Raw genomic sequence first — 22,389 nt, 5'->3', positions numbered from 1 at the left:
AGTGAGCGACCACTCTCTTTTTTTCACTTGTATCTACAGCCATGACTGTGGCTCTGGCTCAGGAAGTGTTCTGACCATATAAGAAAGGCGTCTAGCTGGGATACCTTTGTTTTGTCTTTCTGATCTCCTGACTGGAGGTTGACTTGGTTCTTCTGTTTCTTCCTTGCTGGCTTCAGAGCTTATCTAGACTTCAGTGTTTTCTTTTTCAGTGTCTTGGTTTGGTGATTGAGATTCTTGTTCTTGTTTCTTGGCTTGAATGACTGGTGTAACTTCATGGAATTTGAGCGAAACTGAGTTCTCATCAATCACTATGTCTCTGCTGATTGTTACTGTGTTGGTCTCTGGGTGCAAGATTCTGTATCCCTTTTGAGTTTCGCTGTAGCCCACCAGGACTCCTTGCTTTGCATGTGATTCCCACTTGAACGTTTTTCTTTGGGAACATACACCAACGTTTTGCTTCCAAATATCCTTAGGTGCTTCAGGTTAGGCTTCTCACAGTTCCATAGCTCATATAGAGTTTTATTTGTGGCTTTACCTGGCAGTCTGTTTTGAAGATAGCAAGCTGTCGTAATGGCTTGTCCCCAATAGGTTGTAGGTAGATTTGCATCAAACAACATACTTCTTCCACTTTCACAGAGAGTGCGGTTCTTTCTCTCTGCAATTCCGTTCTGTTCTGGGTTGTATGGAATGGTAGTCTGGAACACAATTCCATTCTTTTTCAAAATGGTTTGCACCTTACCACTTGTATATTCAGTCCCATTATCTGCACGCAGGGCTTTTGCCATTCTTTCAAATTTGTTAAATACTACGGCAAGATATTCAAGTTTCTGTGGAACTTCATCCTTAGTGTGATGCAGATAGGCGACTGTATATCTGGAGTAGTCATCAATAAATGTGAGAAAATATCTCTTCTTGCTTGGAGTTTGAACATTCATTGGACCGCAAACATCTGTGTGTATCAAATCCAGTGGCTGTGCAGATCTAGTGGTGTTTACTTTAGCAAGGGATTTCCTGGACATTTTCCCTTTAAGACAGCTAGTGCACTTCATCATTTGACTACATTGCTTGATTTCCACACCATTTGCAAGTCAACCTAGCTTCCGTATTGCTTCTGGGTCTCTGTCCCCAAGACGTCTGTGCCATATATGGATACAGTTCTTATGCAGATCTTGTCTAGGACTGTACACTCTTTCTTTTACTGGGAACTTTCGGCTTTGTGCTGAGGAAACTGGACAGTGGAAGTAGCCGTCTCCTACTCCTTCTGAAGTTATATATTAGCCATTAGCTAAGATGACCTGTTCTGACTTGCTTTCATCAAGGTCAGTGAAGAAATTCTTGTTATTCGTCATATGGCTGCTAGCACCAGAGTCTATACACCACATATGCTTTGCAGATGAGTCTGTACTGGTATTAAATGCAGTTTCACATATTATAGTGTGAGCTCATCATCTGGCCATGCATCTAGTGCAGTGACTAGTGTCTCATAACTTTCTGGAAGACCACTTAATAGTAGTGCAGCAACATGAAAGTCTTTAATTTCTTCTCCAATGCCCCTGAGACGCTCCACAATCTCTGGGGTGTTTCTTATATACTCCTGCATATTCTGGCCATCACTTAGCTTAGACTGATACAGTTTTCTCATGAGATAAAGCTTATTGCTGAGATTTGATCTTTCATGCACTTTCTGTAATTCATCCCACATCTCTTTTGCAGTTACACATTTGCATATATGCACAATCTGATCATCATCTACACTGAGGGAGATAGTGCTTTGAGCTTTCTGATCCTTCTCTAGCCAATCTGGTAATGAATAAGGCACTTGTTCCTGCATATATTTCCATGTACCTTCTCTTATGAGCAGCATTTTCACCTTAAATTTCCAAGATTGGTGAGACTTTGCACTGAGAACTTGCAGTGATCCCTGCTTGTGGACATCTTCTCTGTTGCTTTGTGCTGCTTTTGCTTTGGGCTTCTGTTGCTGTATTACTCTTCTGTGTCACACTGGGCCCATAACCTGTTGGCAGCGGATCATTCAGGATACTCTCAACGCGTGTTGACAACAGAACAAAGCTTTAATTAGCTATAAACAGGTACAGATATGATAGGCTTTGTGGAATCAGGAATATACATATCTTAAGTGTCTCTGTGCAGCATCAGCAGGCTGCTTCTCCTCTCATGCACAGGAAACTGAACACAGTCACATGGTCTTTTCTGTCTGTGAGCCTCTGGGAGTTTTTTTTTTTTAAACTTTATAGACAATACACAAACCTAGCAATAGAACACTTACATACACAGGAATGGAGTTGTTGCATTAAACATATTACAACTAAAACTCTGTTGCCCTTAGCCTAAATGTGTAAATGAACACAGCAGCATCCAGATGACCCAAAGCTCTGACTCTACTAGGATATTGATCGCCTTTTCTTTCTTTGGCTTGGTCATCAGTATCAGATCGGTGGGGGTCTGATATTGATGATCTAGGTAGTGGAAAACCCTTTTAATCTTAAACAACTCCTTATAGAATGTTCTTTAATAACAGCATCTACATTATTGGATGCCTTCATCTTCTTGTTATATTTTATACACAGATATGTAAACCAGGCTTAAGTGCTTCCAGTTGTTTTAAAAATTGTTCTCTTTCCTTTGATAATTCATTTACCTCGATCCTGAAATAAACAAAGGAAAGTAATTACCACAATAAAATAGATTCATGGCAAAATTAAAACCCAGCACCCCTGTCGATCACTTCCGTAGCCGAAAGTGCTCAATTGTGGAACTGCACCGTTCAGCTCCGTCAATTGTTTAGTGACAGTGACTGGGTACTGCTACGGCCCTTATTGATTCAAATAGGGGGTGGATGTGCAGTACATGACTGCGGCCACTATACAGTTGATAAAGCTGTGCTGTGCAGCTCCGCCGGTACCAGAAACAGCTGATCAGCGGCGGGAAGGATGGGAACTTGGTGTCAGACCCCAGCGATCAGATATTGATGACCTATCCCAAGGATAGTCCATCAATATAAAAGTCCCAGACAACTCCTTTAATAATAACATCTGTTAGCATAACTATTTATGGGGACACCAGAGCCCCTTTACAAAACAGCAGTTAGGAAATAGGAATCAACAAGTATTTACTCAACCCATGTAAGTCGAGAGCCTAAAGGGAACTTGATGTCAGAAAATTCTGTGCATAGACTAAAGCCCCATCATACACAATATATAGATGTCGGTCCAGCTGATGGGTATCCCTCCCAATTCCCCCATGCACAGGAGCTCTCACTCTTCCCAGCTCTCCTGGGTCCTCTGAGACAGCCACTGACAGACTACTCTACAGGCCGCTAAATAAAGACGGCGGTGAAGCCTCTGCTAAAAACAGATGTATAAATGCATAGTCACTAAAAAAGACACTTTAGGAAAAACTCAGCTGGAGTTTTTACTTGGCTGCTTGTAAAACTTGGTGGGTATGCTGGTGTATAAAAGACATCATGTGCACATACCCCTAGGAGTCAGGGCTGAGGAGAGATGCTTCATGCAGGTCCCCTGGATTGGACTTACCTAATCTCCTTCAGGTTTTCTGAATTTAGTATAAGTTCTTGGATAATTTCAGCGCTGATATCAGTAAGGTAATTATGGCTCAGATCTAGATGTGTGAGGTTGGGATTTTGGCCTAGTGAGGTCAGAAGTGGAGCATATTCATCCGTCAGCTTTATCTGCTGGAGCCTGCGGAGAAATATAATGTCTCAGTATGGTCAAATATAGCGCTCATGAAGTATTAACTCCCTTCACCAACCCCCGGACATCAGAAAGGTTGTTATTAAAGGGAATCTTGTGCCTTGCAAGTAAGGATATCCATTTTACGTCTTCACCTCGAGAAACGTGATCTCGGGAGCCGAGATTTAAATCTGCGCATGAACCGCCCCCAGAGGAAAATTTCCCAAAGCCCACCACAGGGAAATGAATGTGAAAATGCGAGGACTCCGCTCAATGCCAACGTTTTCTCACAGCCCAGGGCCCACAGCCTCGGAGCGCCGGGACACCACCTCGCCCAGCCCGGGGCCCGCAGCATTGCTCCACTCCTGCCACTACCATCAACTTCCTGCAGCAGTGACCCTGCCTCCTGTCATCCCTCTCCATCGCAGCTGCCCCCCATTCATTAAGCTACATTTGGATTATAAGATACTCACATTTTCCTCCCAAATTTGGGAGAACAAAAGTGTGTATTATGATCTGAAAAATATGGCACATTATTACCACAAAAATATTATTTCCGCCCCAGATACTACATTTTCACTTGGGCAAATTGGAAAAATGGCACCAAAATTTGTCCCACAATTTCTGCTGAATGTGGCAATACCCCATGTGTGGCTGTACAGTACTGCTTAGCCATACGATGAGACTCGGGAGGGACGGAGCACTATTTACCTCCTGAAGCACAGATTTTCTTAGAATAGTTTGCGGACTTCATATACAGAGCCCCTACATGCTAGAAAAGCAGAATACCCCCCACAAGTGACTCCATTTTGGAAATTACACCCTTCTGAGAATTTATCTACTGGTGTAGTGACAATTTTCACTCCATGGGTGTTTTCCAGAAAGCAACAGCAATAGATGTTGCTCAGTAAAAATTGAAAATCTGCCATTGTAGTGCCCAGTACACTGTAGCCACCAGTACATTGTAGTGACCAGTAAGTTGTACATTGTGCCCACCTTGTGCTTCTGGAATCATGCACCCATAAGTTAGGTGGGCTCTCATAGCAACAGAAATGCCAAACATGTGGACGCTAACTGCGGTTTAGGCACACTGTGGGGCTCAGAAGGGAGGGGGAATTTGGATTTGGGAGTGCAGAATTCGCTGCATTTCTTTTGGGGGGGCGAGGAGCCATTTAGCTTTTCCAGAGCCTTTGCACTACCAGTAACATGGAAGTGACCTGAGTGGGGGCATTTTTTGTGGATTGAGTTGAAGCCTTTATTGGACACATTTTGCATAACATTTTGGATCACATTTATCCGGTGTTCTACGCTGAGCACTTATATCTCTAAAAGACATGATTCAGATGAAACCCCAAGGGATCCATTCAATGTTGTGAGGCAGCAGAGTTACTCTGGACTCCGTCTGGCCTCTGTTCAGGGTTTTTCTTGTTTTCAGAGGTTCACAAAACTGTGGAGGATCGAGATTTTATGCACACCTAAAAAGAAGGACACAACCGCATCATAGGCCAGAAGAAGTCCACAGTGCCTCAATCTGCCTCGTTATAGGGAATCTTCCACCAGGGTTTCCATCTCAATCATGTATTTCAGGGATTTATACACAAATCTGTGTAAGCGCTCAGCGCAGGATAAATGTGAGTTGAGCCTTACTGCGATCTTTGGGACGCAGAATGAACAAATCAACAGCAGGGCAAGAATTTTTTTTTTTACACCGTTCCTTGTGTGGTATATGTGATTAGACGACTTTATTCTTCAGGTCGGTGTGATTACAGCGATACCAGATTTATATATTTTTATGTTTGGCTGCTGTCACACACTAAAAGACATATTTTTTTTAAAATACAAAAACAAGATTTTGCATCGCCATATTTGAGAGCTATAATTTTTCTATATTTTGGCCGACAGAGTCATGTAAGGGCTTGTTTTTTACTGGACGAATTGACGTTTTTATTGATACAATTTTTGGGTATGTAACATTTTTTGATCGCTTTCTACTTTGATTTTTGGGAGGCAGAATAAACAAAAAAACAACAATTCAGGAATTGCTTTTGTCTTTTTTTATGCTGTTCACCGTCTGGTAAAAGTGATAACACAACTTTATTCTTCGGGTCAGTACGTTTACAGCGACACCACATTTATGTCTTGTTTATATTTTGACGATTTTACACAATAAAATCAATTTTATTAAAAAAAAATTGTTTTTGCATCGCTATATTCTGAAAGCTATAGCTTTCTCATTTCTCTGCCGACAGAACTCTATGGTGGATAGATTTTTGTGAGACAAGATGATGTTTTCAGCGATACCATTTTTATTTACATTTGATGTTTCAATCACATTTTATTCCACTTTTTGTTTGGTGGTATGAAGAAAAAATATTGTTTTTTGATATGTTTTTCTTTTTTACGGTGTTGAATGGGTTAACTAGTGGGACAGTTTAATAGATAGGGTTGTTACGGACACGACATTAGCAAATATGTGTACTTTATTTGTTTATTTTTGTTTTTACATAACTATATGTATTTATTTGTATATTTTTTTTACATTTTTTTCATTTTTTATTTTGTGATCTATAAAAAAATATACAGTACAGACCAAAAGTTTGGACACACCTTCTCATTTAAAGATTTTTCTGTATTTTCATGACTATGAAAATTGTACATTCACACTGAAGGCATCAAAACTATGAATTAACACATGTGGAATTATATACTTAACAAAAAAGTGTGAAACAACTGAAAATATGTCTTATATTCTAGGTTCTTCAAAGTAGCCACCTTTTGCTTTGATGACTGCTTTGCACACTCTTGGCATTCTCTTGATGAGCTTCAAGAGGTAGTCACCGGAAATGGTCGTCCAACAATCTTGAAGGAGTTCCCAGAGAAGCTTAGCACTTGTTGGCCCTTTTGTCTTCACTCTGCGGTCCAGCTCACCCCAAACCATCTCGATTGGGTTCAAGTCTGGTGACTGTGGAGGTCAGGTCATCTGGATTAGCACTCCATCACTCTCCTTCTTGGTCAAATAGCCCTTACACAGCCTGGAGGTGTGTTTGGCGTCATTGTCCTGTTGAAAAATAAATGATGGTCCAACTAAACGCAAACCGGATGGAATAGCATGCCGCTGCAAGATGCTGTGGTAGCCATGCTGGTTCAGTGTGCCTTCAATTTTGAATAAATCCCCAACAGTGTCACCAGCAAAGCACCCCCACACCATCACACCTCCTCCTCCATGCTTCACGGTGGGAACCAGGCATGTAGAGTCCATCCGTTCACCTTTTCTGCTTCGCACAAAGACACGGTGGTTGGAACCAAAGATCTCAAATTTGGACTCATCAGACCAAAGCACAGATTTCCACTGGTCTAATGTCCATTCCTTGTGTTCTTTAGCCCAAACAAGTCTCTTCTGCTTGTTGCTTGTCCTTAGCAGTGGTTTCCTAGCAGCTATTTTACCATGAAGGCCTGCTGCACAAAGTCTCCTCTTAACAGTTGTTGAAGAGATGTGTCTGCTGCTAGAACTCTGTGTGGCATTGACCTGGTCTCTAATCTGAGCTGCTGTTAACCTGCGATTTCTGAGGCTGGTGACTCGGATAAACTTATCCTCAGAAGCAGAGGTGACTCTTGGTCTTCCTTTCCTGGGGCGGTCCTCATGTGAGCCAGTTTCTTTGTAGCGCTTGATGGTTTTTGCAACTGCACTTGGGGACACTTTCAAAGTTCTCCCAATTTTTCGCACTGACTGACCTTCATTTCTTAAAGTAATGCTGGCCACTCATTTTTCTTTACTTAGAATTTGTATTATGGCAAGAAAAAAGGAGCTAACAGTCTATTCAGTAAGACTATCAGCTGTGTATCAACCAGACTTCTGCACAACACAACTGATGGTCCCAACCCCATTTATAAGGCAAGAAATCCCACTTATTAAACCTGACAGGGCACACCTGTGAAGTAAGTGAAGACCATTTCCGGTGACTACCTCTTGAAGCTCATCAAGAGAATGCCAAGAGTGTGCAAAGCAGTCATCAAAGCAAAAGGTGGCTACTTTGAAGAACCTAGAATATAAGACATATTTTCAGTTGTTTCACACTTTTTTGTTAAGTATATAATTCCACATGTGTTAATTCATAGTTTTGATGCCTTCAGTGTGAATGTACAATTTTCATGGTCATGAAAATACAGAAAAATCTTTAAATGAGAAGGTGTGTCCAAACTTTTGGTCTGTACTGTATATTTTTACACTTTTTTTTTAAACTTTATTTTTACTTTTTTACATTGTCCCAGGATGGGAGATCAAGCTCTGATCGCTGATCTAATACTTGGCAATGCTTTTGCACTGCAGGGTGTTAGCTCATTGCATAGCACACAGGGAGGAGGCATATCCGCTCCATGGAGACCATTGGCATAACACAATTGCAATTGCGTTGTGCCGATCGGAGAAGAGAGAGCTCCCTTCCTCTCAAAGTTGCTGTTAAAAGCGGCATCAAAGGGGTTAAACGTCCTTGATCAGTGCTAGCTCCAGTCGCAGACGTTTCTGCAAGATATCTGCTATAATATAAAGCTGATGATTGAGCTGGTTCTGTGATTGAGCCAACGAGTTTGTCCCGCCATACATGTACGGTGGTTTGCAGGAATGCACCTCCTGCGACATCATACATGTACGGCGGATGTCGTGAAGGGGTTAATAGAACATCTTGATGAAACACAAAACGCTTAGAAGATTACTCACGACAAATGTGATAGCATAGGTGAGATATGCTTGATGTTTAAAGCCTATGGTACCACCATGGGGTATTTTTCAATGCCTGATTGGTGGATTTTAAAAGTGCCAATGCCTAGATGAACAGCCCCTTAGAGACATCTTAATAGATCAACAATGTAGAACATGAAAAACTTAGAACGATTACTCACGACAAATGTGATATAATGCAGTCTTGGTTAGAGAGAGTAGTCATCAAATTTGAGAAATCTGAACCAGCCAGATTGTTCCTGGACAGATCTAGGTCTGTCACACTCTTGTTCTCAAGTAATATAGATGCCAGTAAAGTACATGATTCTGATGTGAAGGAATTATTCCTCAAGCTGTGAAAAGAATAAAGAAGTTGCATGTTATATATTATCTCTAGATGTCACTATCTGTGGCTTGTCTGTGGAAGGATGTACAAGAAGTCTAGCTTCTTGGAATAATCAGAATATACTGTGGAGAATTTGGGTTCAACTTCTTACCTCAATTTTTGTACCCTGCAGGCGCCTGGAGCTAGGATCCCATAAAATGACAGCATATCATCGTCTTTCAAGTCATTATTCGAAAGCCTAATCCAAAGCAATGGGAAATTAACAAATATCAGTTAGTACTAGTACACCCAAAAGGTACAATTTGCTTTCTGATAGCAATGTGGTATGTTTTGGTGTGTGAACTTTAGAAATCAATTTGATTCCCTACCTGAGTTTTTGCACCGTGTGCAGAATTCCTGTAAGCCTCTCCAAGCCTTCACTTTGAATGAAGCATCTATCTAGATTAAGGTATTGAGTTTCTTTGCAGGATTCAAGGATAAAAGCCAAGACGGTGCAGTCCACAGGTGTAAGATGGAATTCCGAAAAGTCCAGCTGTCCATGAGATCCTATCGTGCTACAAACAAGTTGTTTATTCCGGGACTCAAAAAGATAAGTCAGTAGATTCATTTTCTCAGAAGGATCTGTTTCCGGCTTCCATTTTGTTTCCATTTCCTGCTTGAGCCACCTAATGACATTCTCAGAAGTGGAAGTTGTACTGCCTATGTAGGACTTTAGAAGAGATCTAGTGGTACCATCAGAGAGGCCACAGAGAAATCGGATGAACATTTCACCCCGACCATCCGCAAATGATTTAACTTTATTAAGTGTCGACTTCATGTCTGCCTCAGAAAAGTTCAAGAAATAGAGTAAAGCTGAGAAGAACTCCTGTATGGTGAGATGTAGGAAGGAGTAAGTGCTCGTATGACTTTCTATTATAAAACTGGAAAGTAATTTTGATGTAATGTCAACTTGAAATGTTTCAAAGTGCTTGGTATCAAAAGAAAGAATGTGATTCATGACTCCATGTTGTGCCATCCTCCCAATGGAAATCATGAGCTCCTCGGGACGTTCAGTATCTGGGGAGTGATTAGCAAGGATGTTGGCCACGTAAGACACAAAGAGTTGTGTCACTGTTTTTGGTGGAAGTGCATTTTTTGGACCATCCTTCATTTGTGTTGTAAACCACATGGATAATACTGTACAGATGATCCAGCAGTATGATGGGATGTAGCAGAAGGTGTACAATGTGTCGTTCTGTCTCACATATTGCAAAACCTTACTGGACAACTCCTGGTCCTTGAAAAATTGTTCAAAGTATTCCTCCCTTTCCTTGGGGAAGAATCCCATGATTTCAGAAACCCTTTGGAAAACACCAACATCAACAGAAGCCAGTTTGGTTGGTCGACTAGTCAACAGTATTGAAGACCCATTGAGAAGCCTTTGTCTCACCAAGCTAACTACAATGACATCAAGTCTCTCCTGCTGTTTGGTGTTGGAGCATACATTTTGTGAACGAAAATTAATGTCATGAACACTTTCATCTAGACCATCAAAGACAAAAAGCAGTTTTTCTCTATCCTTTAAGATGCTTTGAAGCTGACTCTGTAGATAAGGATATTGGTCGAGGATCATGTCTTCCAAACTGATCCTATCATATCTGTTTAATTCCCGGAATTTAAAGAAGAAAATAAAAGAAAATCTCTGATAATGTTTCTTCATCACCCAATCATAGACAAACTTTTGCATTAGTGTGGTCTTTCCAACTCCAGGTACGCCACTCACCATGACTGCATGTGGTGTACACCTGGAACGATGACACCAACGGAACAGCCGGTTGGGTGAGATACGTTCCAAAGTACTTTGTGCTTTTCTCAAATAATGCTCATGTCTTCCACCAGTTTCTATTATCTCATGTTGAGAGCGATTCCTGAACTGCTGAGTAGAGACAACAATTAGATCCAGGTAGCAAGAAGAAATACTACCGCTTCGTCTCTGTTGTGCAAGTCCCGGTGCGCTGTGTTCTTCTAAATTTTGGGTAATTTCTAGAAGATGTTTCTTATGAATATTATGGGTATCTGCAAAATAAATTAAAGAATATAATCAACCTAAAATATGCCAAAATTTGGTCAAATTAAAATAAATTGAGATAAACAGACACAAATACTACTAATAACATAGTAAATGAGCATAGGAAACAAACAGATGATATCTACAGTCTGCACCCACATGTTTTATCCAGCAAAAAATACTAAGATCTTTACCCCTGCAACCTACAAGGAGGGAGAGGCAGGTAGACCAATGGAGAGATCCTGGAAGGACACCTGTATCTGGTGATCTAAAGTGAACCCTTGGGCAGCTTTGTTCTCTGCCCTTCTCTCTGCATAAAGACATGGGGCAATCCAGACATTGCCCAGGAAAGGTGTGAAGTCCAGGTCATGAGTGCAGTCTGCACCCACATACTTTAACCTGCAAAAAGATCTTTGCCTCTGCAACTTACAAGGTAGGAGAGGTAGATACCTCTGCAATTTGCAAGGTAGGAGAGGCAGGTAGATCGATGGAGAATTTCTTGAAGAAGACCTACATTTGGGGATTCAAAGTTCACCCCTGTGCAGCTTTGTTTTATCCCCTTCTCTCTGCATAGAGTCAAGAAGCTCAGTAATAGCTGGAGTTTGCCTATAGGCCTCTGTTAGATGCTTAACAGTGGATTGTGTGAATCAGATAGCACAGTCTACTATGCTACTTCTTACCTTTTATTCCTCGGTATACTAACCGAAAGGAGACTCTTTTAGGCTTTGTCTGCAATGGAAGTCTATGGACATGTTTAGCATGTAAGTCGGGAGCTTTACTGTCTTATATGTAAAGTGAAGAAGTAAAATTTGAAGTTAACAGAACCTTGCAAAACATGTTTGCTTTCATTAATGTGAAAATGAATCATTAGGGCTGGTTCCTTTTTTTAATGACGGAGGAGGGGTGGATTTCTATTGAAAGTGGTTGTCTTATCTCCGCATCTCCCCATTCTATACTTCCTACTAGGACATATGGAGTAAAGTTAAAGTCAAAGTCTTGGCACTCAATTGTTATAGTCAGCCCCATAGACATTGAATGGGGCAGCAGACATGGAAGATTCAGCAAGGGACTTGGGAGACCTGGTTTTAATGTTGGGGTCCCAATCAACTAGAATTGTATCTCCTACAATGTAAAAAGGTGAAACATGTAGATTATGGGAAAGCCCCTTTAGTAAAACATTTTTAACAATTATCTGTACTGAATCTCAGTTTTTGTATCATTTACCACTTAGCTGATATAACTGGTGTCCCTCTTCATCCAGATTGATCTGTGCCACTAATGTATCACCTAGAATAAAAGAAACAAGCAGATAGCCAGACATCTGAAACCATTTCAGCCAATCGTCACAGCCCATAAATATCCAGAGTTACTGGGGTTCAATAAGTAATATCTGTATATTGAGTAATTGAGGATAAGAGATAATATGGGCATATCTTTTTAGGCAGTTCCAAAATTAAAGAGTATGTCCAGGGGCGTACATAGGAATCATGGGGCCCCATAGCAGAAGCTCTAATTGCCCCCCCCCCCCCCCAAAAAAAAAGTAAATAATTGTCAGGGTCACAGAAGAGCGGATCTCACAACTTTCCAGCCTTTACATCATCATTTTCCTCCTGCTGAAGTCCTAGATTCCTCTTTCATTGCCCCCATAAAGTATGATGCCAACAAAAGTGCCCCCCAAACACAGTATGATACCCCCATGGTGAATTCCTCCACATTCACAGTATAATGACCCTATCGTACCCCACCTCAACTCCCAAGGCAAAGTATGGTGACACCAACACAGTATGATCCCCAAACTGTGACCCCCACACAGCTCTCCATGCAGTATAATGGGCCTACTTACAATATAATGGCCCCACACCTCTACATACTCCACAGAGTATAATGCACTCGCCATGGTCCTCCATACAGTATAAGGCACCGCCATGGTCCTCCACACAGTATAAGACACTCGCCATGGTCCTCCACACAGTATAAGGCACTCGCCATGGTCCTCCACACAGTATAAGGCACTCGCCATGGTCCTCCACACAGTATAAGACACTCGCCATGGTCCTCCACACAGTATAAGACACTCGCCATGGTCCTCCACACAGTATAAGACACTCGCCATGGTCCTCCACACAGTATAAGACACTCGCCATGGTCCTCCACACAGTATAATGCACTCGCCATGGTCCTCCACACAGTATAATGCACTCGCCATGGTCCTCCACACAGTATAAGACACTCGCCATGGTCCTCCACACAGTATAAGACACTCACCATGGTCCTCCACACAGTATAATGCACTCGCCATGGTCCTCCACACAGTATAAGACACTCGCCATGGTCCTCCACACACTATAAGACACTCGCCATGGTCCTCCACACAGTATAATGCACTCGCCATGGTCCTCCATACAGTATAATGCACTCGCCATGGTCCTCCACACAGTATAAGACACTCACCATGGTCCTCCACACAGTATAATGCACTCGCCATGGTCCTCCACACAGTATAAGACACTCGCCATGGTCCTCCACACAGTATAAGACACTCACCATGGTCCTCCACACAGTATAAGACACTCACCATGGTCCTCCACACAGTATAAGACACTCACCATGGTCCTCCACACAGTATAAGACACTCACCATGGTCCTCCACACAGTATAAGACACTCGCCATGGTCCTCCACACAGTATAAGGCACTCGCCATGGTCCTCCACACAGTATAAGACACTCGCCATGGTCCTCCACACAGTATAAGACACTCGCCATGGTCCTCCACACAGTATAAGACACTCGCCATGGTCCTCCACACAGTATAAGACACTCGCCATGGTCCTCCACACAGTATAAGACACTCGCCATGGTCCTCCACACAGTATAATGCACTCGCCATGGTCCTCCACACAGTATAATGCACTCGCCATGGTCCTCCACACAGTATAATGCACTCGCCATGGTCCTCCACACAGTATAAGACACTCGCCATGGTCCTCCACACAGTATAAGACACTCACCATGGTCCTCCACACAGTATAATGCACTCGCCATGGTCCTCCACACAGTATAAGACACTCGCCATGGTCCTCCACACAGTATAAGACACTCGCCATGGTCCTCCACACACTATAAGACACTCGCCATGGTCCTCCACACAGTATAATGCACTCGCCATGGTCCTCCATACAGTATAATGCACTCGCCATGGTCCTCCACACAGTATAAGACACTCACCATGGTCCTCCACACAGTATAATGCACTCGCCATGGTCCTCCACACAGTATAAGACACTCACCATGGTCCTCCACACAGTATAAGACACTCACCATGGTCCTCCACACAGTATAAGACACTCACCATGGTCCTCCACACAGTATAAGACACTCACCATGGTCCTCCACACAGTATAAGACACTCGCCATGGTCCTCCACACAGTATAAGACACTCACCATGGTCCTCCACACAGTATAATGCACTCGCCATGGTCCTCCACAGAGTATAAGACACTCGCCATGGTCCTCCACACAGTATAAGACACTCGCCATGGTCCTCCACACACTATAAGACACTCGCCATGGTCCTCCACACAGTATAATGCACTCGCCATGGTCCTCCATACAGTATAATGCACTCGCCATGGTCCTCCACGCAGTATAATGCACTCGCCATGGTCGTCTACGCAGTATAATGCACTCGCCATGGTCCTGTATGCAGTATAATGCATTTGCCATGGTCCTCCACAAAGTATAATGAACTCCCCATGGTCCTTCACATAGTATAATGCACTCCCCATGGTCCTCCATGCAGTATATTGCACTCCCAATGGTCCTCAACACAGTATAATGCACCCCATGGTCCTGTACGCAGTATAATGCAGCCCCCCCATAGGGTAAAATGCAGCTTCCCCCTACCATAGGGTAAAATGCAGCTTCCCCCTACCATAGGGTAAAATGCAGCCCCCAGTCCTCCAGTATTATCAGTACTCACTGATTTATAAATAAATACATACTTACCGCTCCTCGCTCCCCGCTGCTTCAGTCTCTGCAGCTGATCACCTCAGCAGCTGCCAGCTCCACTGTGACAGAGCGTGGAGCGTCATCATGCCGCTGCGGCAGACGCAGAGGAGGAATGATGAGAGAGAGAGTGTCACATGACGTTCTCTCCTCCATCATTGCTATCAACCAGGGCCGACTCCAGGTTTTCGTGGGCCCCGGGCGAAAGAGTCTCAGTGGGCCCTTTAATACATACCAACATTTATGATGCACAGATATGGCGGAGAAATATAGGTATAGTACACAGGGCCCAGGCTGTCCCCTCATCCTTCATATATGCAGACATACACACACAGTACGCAGACATGCACACAGTACGCAGACACACACACAGTACACAGACACGCGCACACACACAGTACGCAGACACGTGCACACACACAGTACGCAGACACGCGCACACACACAGTACGCAGACACGCACACACACACAGTACGCAGACACGCGCACACACACAGTACGCAGACACGCACACACACACAGTACGCAGACACGCACACACACAGTACACAGACACGCACACACACAGTACACAGAAACGCACACACACAGTACGCAGACACGCACACACACAGTACGCAGACACGCACACACACAGTACGCAGACACGCACACACACAGTACGCAGACACGCACACACACACAGTACGCAGACATGCACACACACACAGTACGCAGACATGCACACACACACAGTACGCAGACATGCACACACACAGTACGCAGACATGCGCACACACACAGTACAGACACGTGCACACACACAGTACGCAGACATGCACACAGTATGCAGACATGCGCGCACACACACAGTACGCAGACATGCACACACAGTATGCAGACATGACAGATACATCCTATTTTTTCCTAGGAGACCTGTTTTAACTTGTATGAGTAATGTAAAGCTCATCTAGCAGTAGCGATAACTAGGGTAGAAGGTTGTCCATGTCATGAATAACATCATTACCTCTTTCAATAAATTCAGCCATTACTCCAATTAGATTAGGATTTTGGCAATTATTCTGTAGGACAAAAAGACTTTCCCACAACGCTAGCACTGCATCTCGCCCCATGTCCATAATATCTCTAATTAGAATTTGCGAAAATGCCGAGGATCCTAATTCTTTCTCCGCTAGAAGGTAATCCTGAAAAATAAATACATGTGTAAGTATTCTAAATTTTTTCAAATTTCCTCAGATGCAGGGATTATAGGGAGGGCAAAAGTGGCAAATGACAACAATGTCTTAAATACTTAGGGCTTCAACCTCACAGCTACTGTGAAGATGACTTCCCACCAAGCTTTTTCTCCATCATCCTTGATCCAACCCTGATCGTATGTTAAAAGTAAGCGACTGTCTACAGAAACTGGATTTATCTAGGTTATATAAGGCCGAAGCCACCAAAAAGCACCTCCAGTTGGGCTTCAGGGGTGAATTAATTGTGTATGGCTCCACAGATACTGTTGGTACCAGATGACCGAGTTGTCTCTATCTCATTCACCTCGTGTAGCTTTGTTTGATCAGACTTAAATACTGAAGATCATCACTTAGAGAAGGTCTTCCAAATACCGAGACTGATATTAGGCACCATCATATCCCATGTATACCCTAAATCTCCATGGAGAGGATTACCAATGTAAAAAAAAAATAATGTTTTATTAATCATTATTGACAAGAAGGTCAAAGAAGGGTTGGATTTAGGTTTAGGGTCTTGAAGACCAGTTAAGATAGAATAGGTTGGGAAACTTTGACGATTGTACATGAAGTATCCAGGTAATACCTTGGTGCATATTATGGTTTTGGAAAAAATTACCAACTCATTTTACTCATATGAAAGACTTTCTTCTCACCGTCTCCATGGGCACATTTCGGGACCTCAGCTCACTCAGGAGGTTCTGAGTATCCAAAATCTCCACTATGTGTGTCAGGTCATTCCAGAAGTATTTATACAGAATTTTCAGGGTGAACATTTCATACTGTAATAGTCGCTGGCGAAACTGCTCAATGTCATCTAGATAAGAAAAATCAAATGGTGTCAATGACTCATCTCATTTTTGGCATGCTCAAAATTATGGCTACCATAGGTCAAACAGCTCAAAACCAGGGAAGTAAATTATCAGAAGACAAGATCAATATTGAGAAAGAAGCGGCTACGAATTATACTATTAAATTCAATCTAACTAAGCTGCAGTGACAGACACAATCAATAGACAGGTGTGGGGCACCGCTTATTACGATACGTCCTTACACACAACTTTTTCCTGTTTAAGGATTGTATATATCTACAGGAGAGGGGCACGGCTATGGGGGCGTCTTGTGCGCCCTCATATGCGTGCCTCTTCCTGGGATATTGGGAACATTATCTCAATTTCCCGGACCATGAGGATGGAGCGGTCCAACTCTGGGTCCGCTTCATTGATGATGTTTTCCTGCTGTGGCAGGGCAAAAAGTGTCGGCTTGAATGTTTCCTCAATGAATTGAACCAGAACAAGCAGAACATAAGACTGACATATTCCTCGAGCCCTGATGAGATAGATTTTTTAGATTTACATATCAAAAGGGGGAAGGATGGCCAGATTTCCACTGACATCCATCGGAAGAAAACAGCTGTGAATTCACTATTAAATGCTAAATCTTCTCATCCCCCTCAGGTAATTAAATCAATCCCTACGGGACAATTCCTCCGGGCTCGGAGAATATGTTCCTCGGATGTTCTTTTTGAGGGTCAAGCTAGGGAATTAAAAAAACGATTTAAGGTCCGTAGTTATAATCCCGATGTCATCCAACAGGGCTACATTAGAGAATGGCAACTTCAAGAGATCAACTTCTGAAGAAGAAAACAAAAGAAAAAAATGAACAGGTGAGACTAATTACACCCTACCATACGCATTGGAGAGAAATGTCGGCAATTTTCACAAGATACTGGCCTGTCCTCTTATCTGACCCCACCCTAAAAAACATAATCTCCTCAAGACCCCTAGTGACCCCTAGAAGATCAAAAAATCTAAATGATATATTAGTGAGAAGTCACTATACACCACCTACATCTGGGGGCCTCAACTTTGGTTATGTAAAACCTAAATGGGGTTGTTTCCCATGTGGCGCATGCAGTGCCTGTTCCCAGGTAGATAGAGCATTCTCCTTCCATGACTCCCAAAACACTCGTAATTTTAAAATCTATAAGTGGCTAACTTGCCGCTCTACTGACGTTATCTACTGGGAGATCTGCCCATGTAAGTTAATTTACGTTGGGTTAACATCAAGAGAGTTCCGTGTGAGAGTCTTGGAACACTTGAGAGACATAAAAAATGCGGCGAAAATTATAGACCCGGAGCAAATAGCCAAGCTCAAAAACATTCCTAAGCACTTTCGAGAACTGCATAATTGCAACTGGCGCCTTTTACGCTTTCGAGCAATCGACCAGATCAGACTGGGAGTAAGGGGCGGAGATGCTAAAAATCTGCTACATAAAACTGAAGTAAAATGGATCACTATCCTTGATACAATTAAACCGAAGGGCCTAAATGATTCAGTGAGCTTTGCGCCATTTCTGGTGTGACCTTTTATAATGGGGTTGAATATGATGGCACTGTTGCGGTTATGCCCTATCCCACTACACTGTACCTTTTATATTGCCATTCCTGGTTATTTATATTCCCTATCTTGATGCGTTACTTTGATCACCGTGATCATTTATTTCTATACATGCAATTTGGTTATTATAGGGATGTCGACCATTCATGAAACATATATATTATTTATCTATTTTGATATGTACACCGATACCTTATATTTCATCACGATGGTTTTTTACTGTAATTTTATAAGTATACGTTTATAATTATTTGTGATGATATGTACATTATATATAATAATATTAGGTGAATTCTATAATTATTTCACTGTAGATATCACTCTGATATAGAACTCTGCATTTATTATTTCCTTTCTGCTTGTTTGGAATGTTATTATTATTTTTTTACTTTCTTTAACAATGCAGGATGGATCAAAATGTGAATCATCAAGTGGAAAGATAATGTCATCGTGATGGACCTAAAGATACATCTATTGTGTATTACCAATTGTATTGTCTATAAATGGATAGGGTTTGAGGGCAACTTTGCCCAGACTCAATATGGAGTATGCACGGACCCAGTGTGGTGCGCGCGCGTGACGTGTCATGGCGGCCTCGCCTCCCTCGACTGGCGTCCTATCAGGAACCGACATGCGCGCATGCGCATCTCGACTTCCTGGACGCCGGCCGAGTGATGGCCACGCGCCCTGGACGACATGCATGCGCCCTAATGCACAAAGGGGAATAACAGGTGTGCGTCACTTCTCTTTCTATATATATATATAAGGTGTGGCACTGCCTCTGTACCCCCCGACGAAGCAGCACGCGAAACGCGCGTTGGGGTACGAGGCAGTGTGGTCTTACAACACTCAGGCATTGGTTTGTATTATGCCTACCCTGGGGGTACTACAATGTTGATATCACTTGTTTGCTGAATAGGATTCTGTTCCGATCCTTATGATTGGTGATATGCACTCGGTTCTATATACTAGCCTATGTGGTTTATATGTAAGTTGTAATTGATATGACCACTGAGATTATTTTATTGGCTTATATATGGGAGATATCCCTTAAACCATGAGGATTCATATTTTACTTACATGTGTTACATGACAATCTAATGACTTGTATAGTGGGATATTTCCCTTAAATTATGAGGACCTGTATTCTGTCTATATATGCTATATGATATTTCTATATGAGAATACATCCCTCAAATGTGAAAATCTGCATTTTTTTTAAATGTCATATGATATGTTTATGGCTTATATATATGGGTATGTACTCTATTTACACATGTTTTGTGATAATCTATTATTAAGGACATGGAACTAAGAGGTTTGGAATTTTACTGATATAATCTTACATTCCTACTCTCTGAACTGTATTTATTTATTTTTTGTGCTTATAGTGATATCTTTTGACCACACTGCCTCAATTTTATTGGGGCTTTCTATGTCTTAGGGGTTTTTGACATGATTTTATGGGGTGTGTGTATGTCTTGTGATAACATTAATAAAAATTTGAAATAGCAGATTTATTGAGTACTCTGATCTCTTTATTTAAATTATTAATGTAGAATGAGGAATGAGAAATAGTTTAGTATATTTGGGTTTCCTCATTTTGTTTGAAGGATATTAATATATTATATTGAAATGAACGTCTATATCCTTTCTTGTTTACAAATAGGTGTGGGGCACTGTGTCTGGACTTAAGTGACCATGTTTTAAGTCCTGATGACCCCTTATAAATTCATAGCAACTAGTGCTGACGATCATAAGGGAGTTCATACAATCGATCAAAAATGCAATTGTCTGTCCCCCCCTCCCTGTCATACACTTTATAATATTGTCTCAGCATATTTCTTGAAAAATTGTCAGACAATGATGGGTTCTTATGCTCCAATAAAGGATGCAGTCAATGACAAACATGCTGTTTGATTGTTGGCAGGTTTATGGTAGGAAAGGGTACTCGTAGGGCCATTCATGAGATCATCTGTAGGAATGTTCACGTGAACATTCTTTTGGGCAATCATTGACCTTTAGGCTGGGGCTCCATGAAGCAGCATCCATTTACCACCAACAATCCAGCTATATAAAATGGCCGATACACACTTTTGTCACTAGTACTGCAATTTTGTCTACAAAACCATGCATCTTTTTGCTGCGTAATGTAGATTCATCAACCTAATGAAGCTAAACTCCACCTATATGAGGATGACTTAGAAGACAACCTAAACTGCCATTTCTCGAACCTGGTTCATGAGGGAGGAAACACTGCTACTGTCAAATGCTCATGGTGAACATATTCATTTGTCTTCAACCTTTATTACTGATGTGACCAGGGTGACCTTACTGACCATCACTGATGACTCTTGAAATATTTGTCTCCATGGCTTCTGTCCACAGATTAAAGATGTCTTTAAACTTCAATCTAAAATGCCAAAACAAAGTAGATTTTAATGTATCAACATATCAAATAATAGAGATGCGGTGATTGAAACATGACCAACAGCAGTCAAGCAAGAGCAAAATAGGTCAATAAGCTGTCTATGTTGTCTGAATACTAGTTTTGCAGACAGTCATCTCTCTGGAATCCCCATACACATGAACACTTGGCTCAGTCATCAGTTTTTAGAGCTTAGAAGAAATTTCCGACAACATGCTGGTTGTTACCTTTTATTGAATTGTTAATGATGGCGTCTGTGTCTGTTTAACCTAAAACAGTCTTGGCCAATTTGCTTCTTTTAAAAACAGTCTTAATTAGGACCTCAATCCACTCTGGATTGTCGCAATCAAGACCTTAATCACCTAGGAATATCATTATACATAAAACTTGAAGTAATGTCCCAAATGAGAACTTCAGTTCTCACAGTAATGTCTCAATCCCAGGAATATCAACCTCAGAACCATATGCAAATTGCCTCTTCAGAGAAAAAGAGGACTTGTACTCTATAGCGCCACCTATTGGAAGCAGCAATCCTACAAGTCACAATCGACCCTTCAACGAGTCGTGCAATATGACTTAGGATAAAAGCCAAATCAGAATCTCAATTTGCAGACATGGTGTTTCGGGCTGTTGGCCCTTGTCAGTGCAAAGTATGAGAACTGATTTGGCTAGGTGAGAGGCTCTGGACTGAGGTCTAAGGGGTAACGTTTCTCCTTATGGAGAGTGACATACCGGCTCCGGCATGCCAAGGTAAGGAGGCTTATTCGCCATGCAATGCTCCTCTGGGAAATTTAATATGCAAGTGCCAGAGCTGGTGTGTCACTCTCCATAAGGAGAAACGCTACCCCTTAGACCTCAGTCCAGAGCCTCTCACCTAGCCAAATCAGTTCTCATACTTTGCACTGACAAGGGCCAACAGCCCGAAACACCATGTCTGCAAATTGAGATTCTGATTTGGTTTTTATCCTAAGTCATATTGCAAGGATTGTTAAAGGGTTGATTGTGACTTGTAGGATTGCTGCTTCCAATAGGTGGCTCTATAGAGTACAAGTCCTCTTTTTCTCTGAAGAGGCAATTAGCATATTAAATTTCCCAGAGGAGCATTGCACGGTGAATAAGCCTCCTTACCTTGACGTGCCAGAGCTGGTGTGTCACTCTCCATAAGGAGAAACGTTACCCCTTAGACCCCAATCTCAGAACCCAAACCCTCTCAATCAGGACCTCAATCCACCCAGGAATTTCCAAATCTCAAGGAGAGTATACCTGTTTCTTTTTAGACATGAACTTTTCCTTGCCAGCCTCTCCTCATTGAGGAAACAGCAGTAATGTCAGGATTGCTGCTTCCCATGTGAGGACAGTCATGCAGCTGTTTTGCATGGTAAATATTGGGCTATATTTCAATTGTTTTAGGACAAAACTATTTTAACCCCATATTGGTGAAGCCAATTTTGAGCTTAAAGACCAATCCCAATTTTTCAAATTTGACGTTTCACTTTATGTCGTA

General features: G+C 42.1%; 1 protein-coding gene across 3 annotated transcripts in view; it reads right to left on the bottom strand.

Moving 5' to 3' along the window:
• Positions 1 to 400: 400 nt before the first annotated feature.
• Positions 401 to 22,389, bottom strand: part of LOC141153991 (NACHT, LRR and PYD domains-containing protein 3-like) — a 78,388-nt gene continuing 56,399 nt past the window's right edge. The window contains exons 3-11 of one of the 3 annotated variants that reach the window (XR_012247377.1): positions 20,797 to 20,870; positions 16,714 to 16,874; positions 15,832 to 16,009; positions 12,042 to 12,104; positions 9,139 to 10,825; positions 8,922 to 9,008; positions 8,607 to 8,777; positions 3,497 to 3,719; positions 401 to 2,666 (exon numbers count right to left, since the gene is read on the bottom strand). Coding sequence is in view for 2 of the 3 variants with exons in the window: in XM_073639346.1 (XP_073495447.1) it covers positions 2,579 to 2,666; positions 3,555 to 3,719; positions 8,607 to 8,777; positions 8,922 to 9,008; positions 9,139 to 10,825; positions 12,042 to 12,104; positions 15,832 to 16,009; positions 16,714 to 16,874; positions 20,797 to 20,830 (2,634 nt within the window). In the remaining variant the exon portion in view is untranslated. The remainder of the gene's footprint in view (positions 2,667 to 3,496; positions 3,720 to 8,606; positions 8,778 to 8,921; positions 9,009 to 9,138; positions 10,826 to 12,041; positions 12,105 to 15,831; positions 16,010 to 16,713; positions 16,875 to 20,796; positions 20,871 to 22,389) is intronic. The other 2 variants (XM_073639346.1, XM_073639347.1) reach the window with 2 other exon arrangements.

Source organism: Phyllobates terribilis, unplaced genomic scaffold (assembly GCF_046119375.1).
Source record: "Phyllobates terribilis strain yellow unplaced genomic scaffold, ASM4611937v1 Scaffold_7__3_contigs__length_470593459, whole genome shotgun sequence".
Classification (NCBI taxonomy): Eukaryota; Metazoa; Chordata; class Amphibia; order Anura; family Dendrobatidae; genus Phyllobates; species Phyllobates terribilis.
The sequence above is the reverse complement of the archived record's forward strand: the minus strand, read 5'-3'. Positions and strand labels throughout refer to the sequence as shown.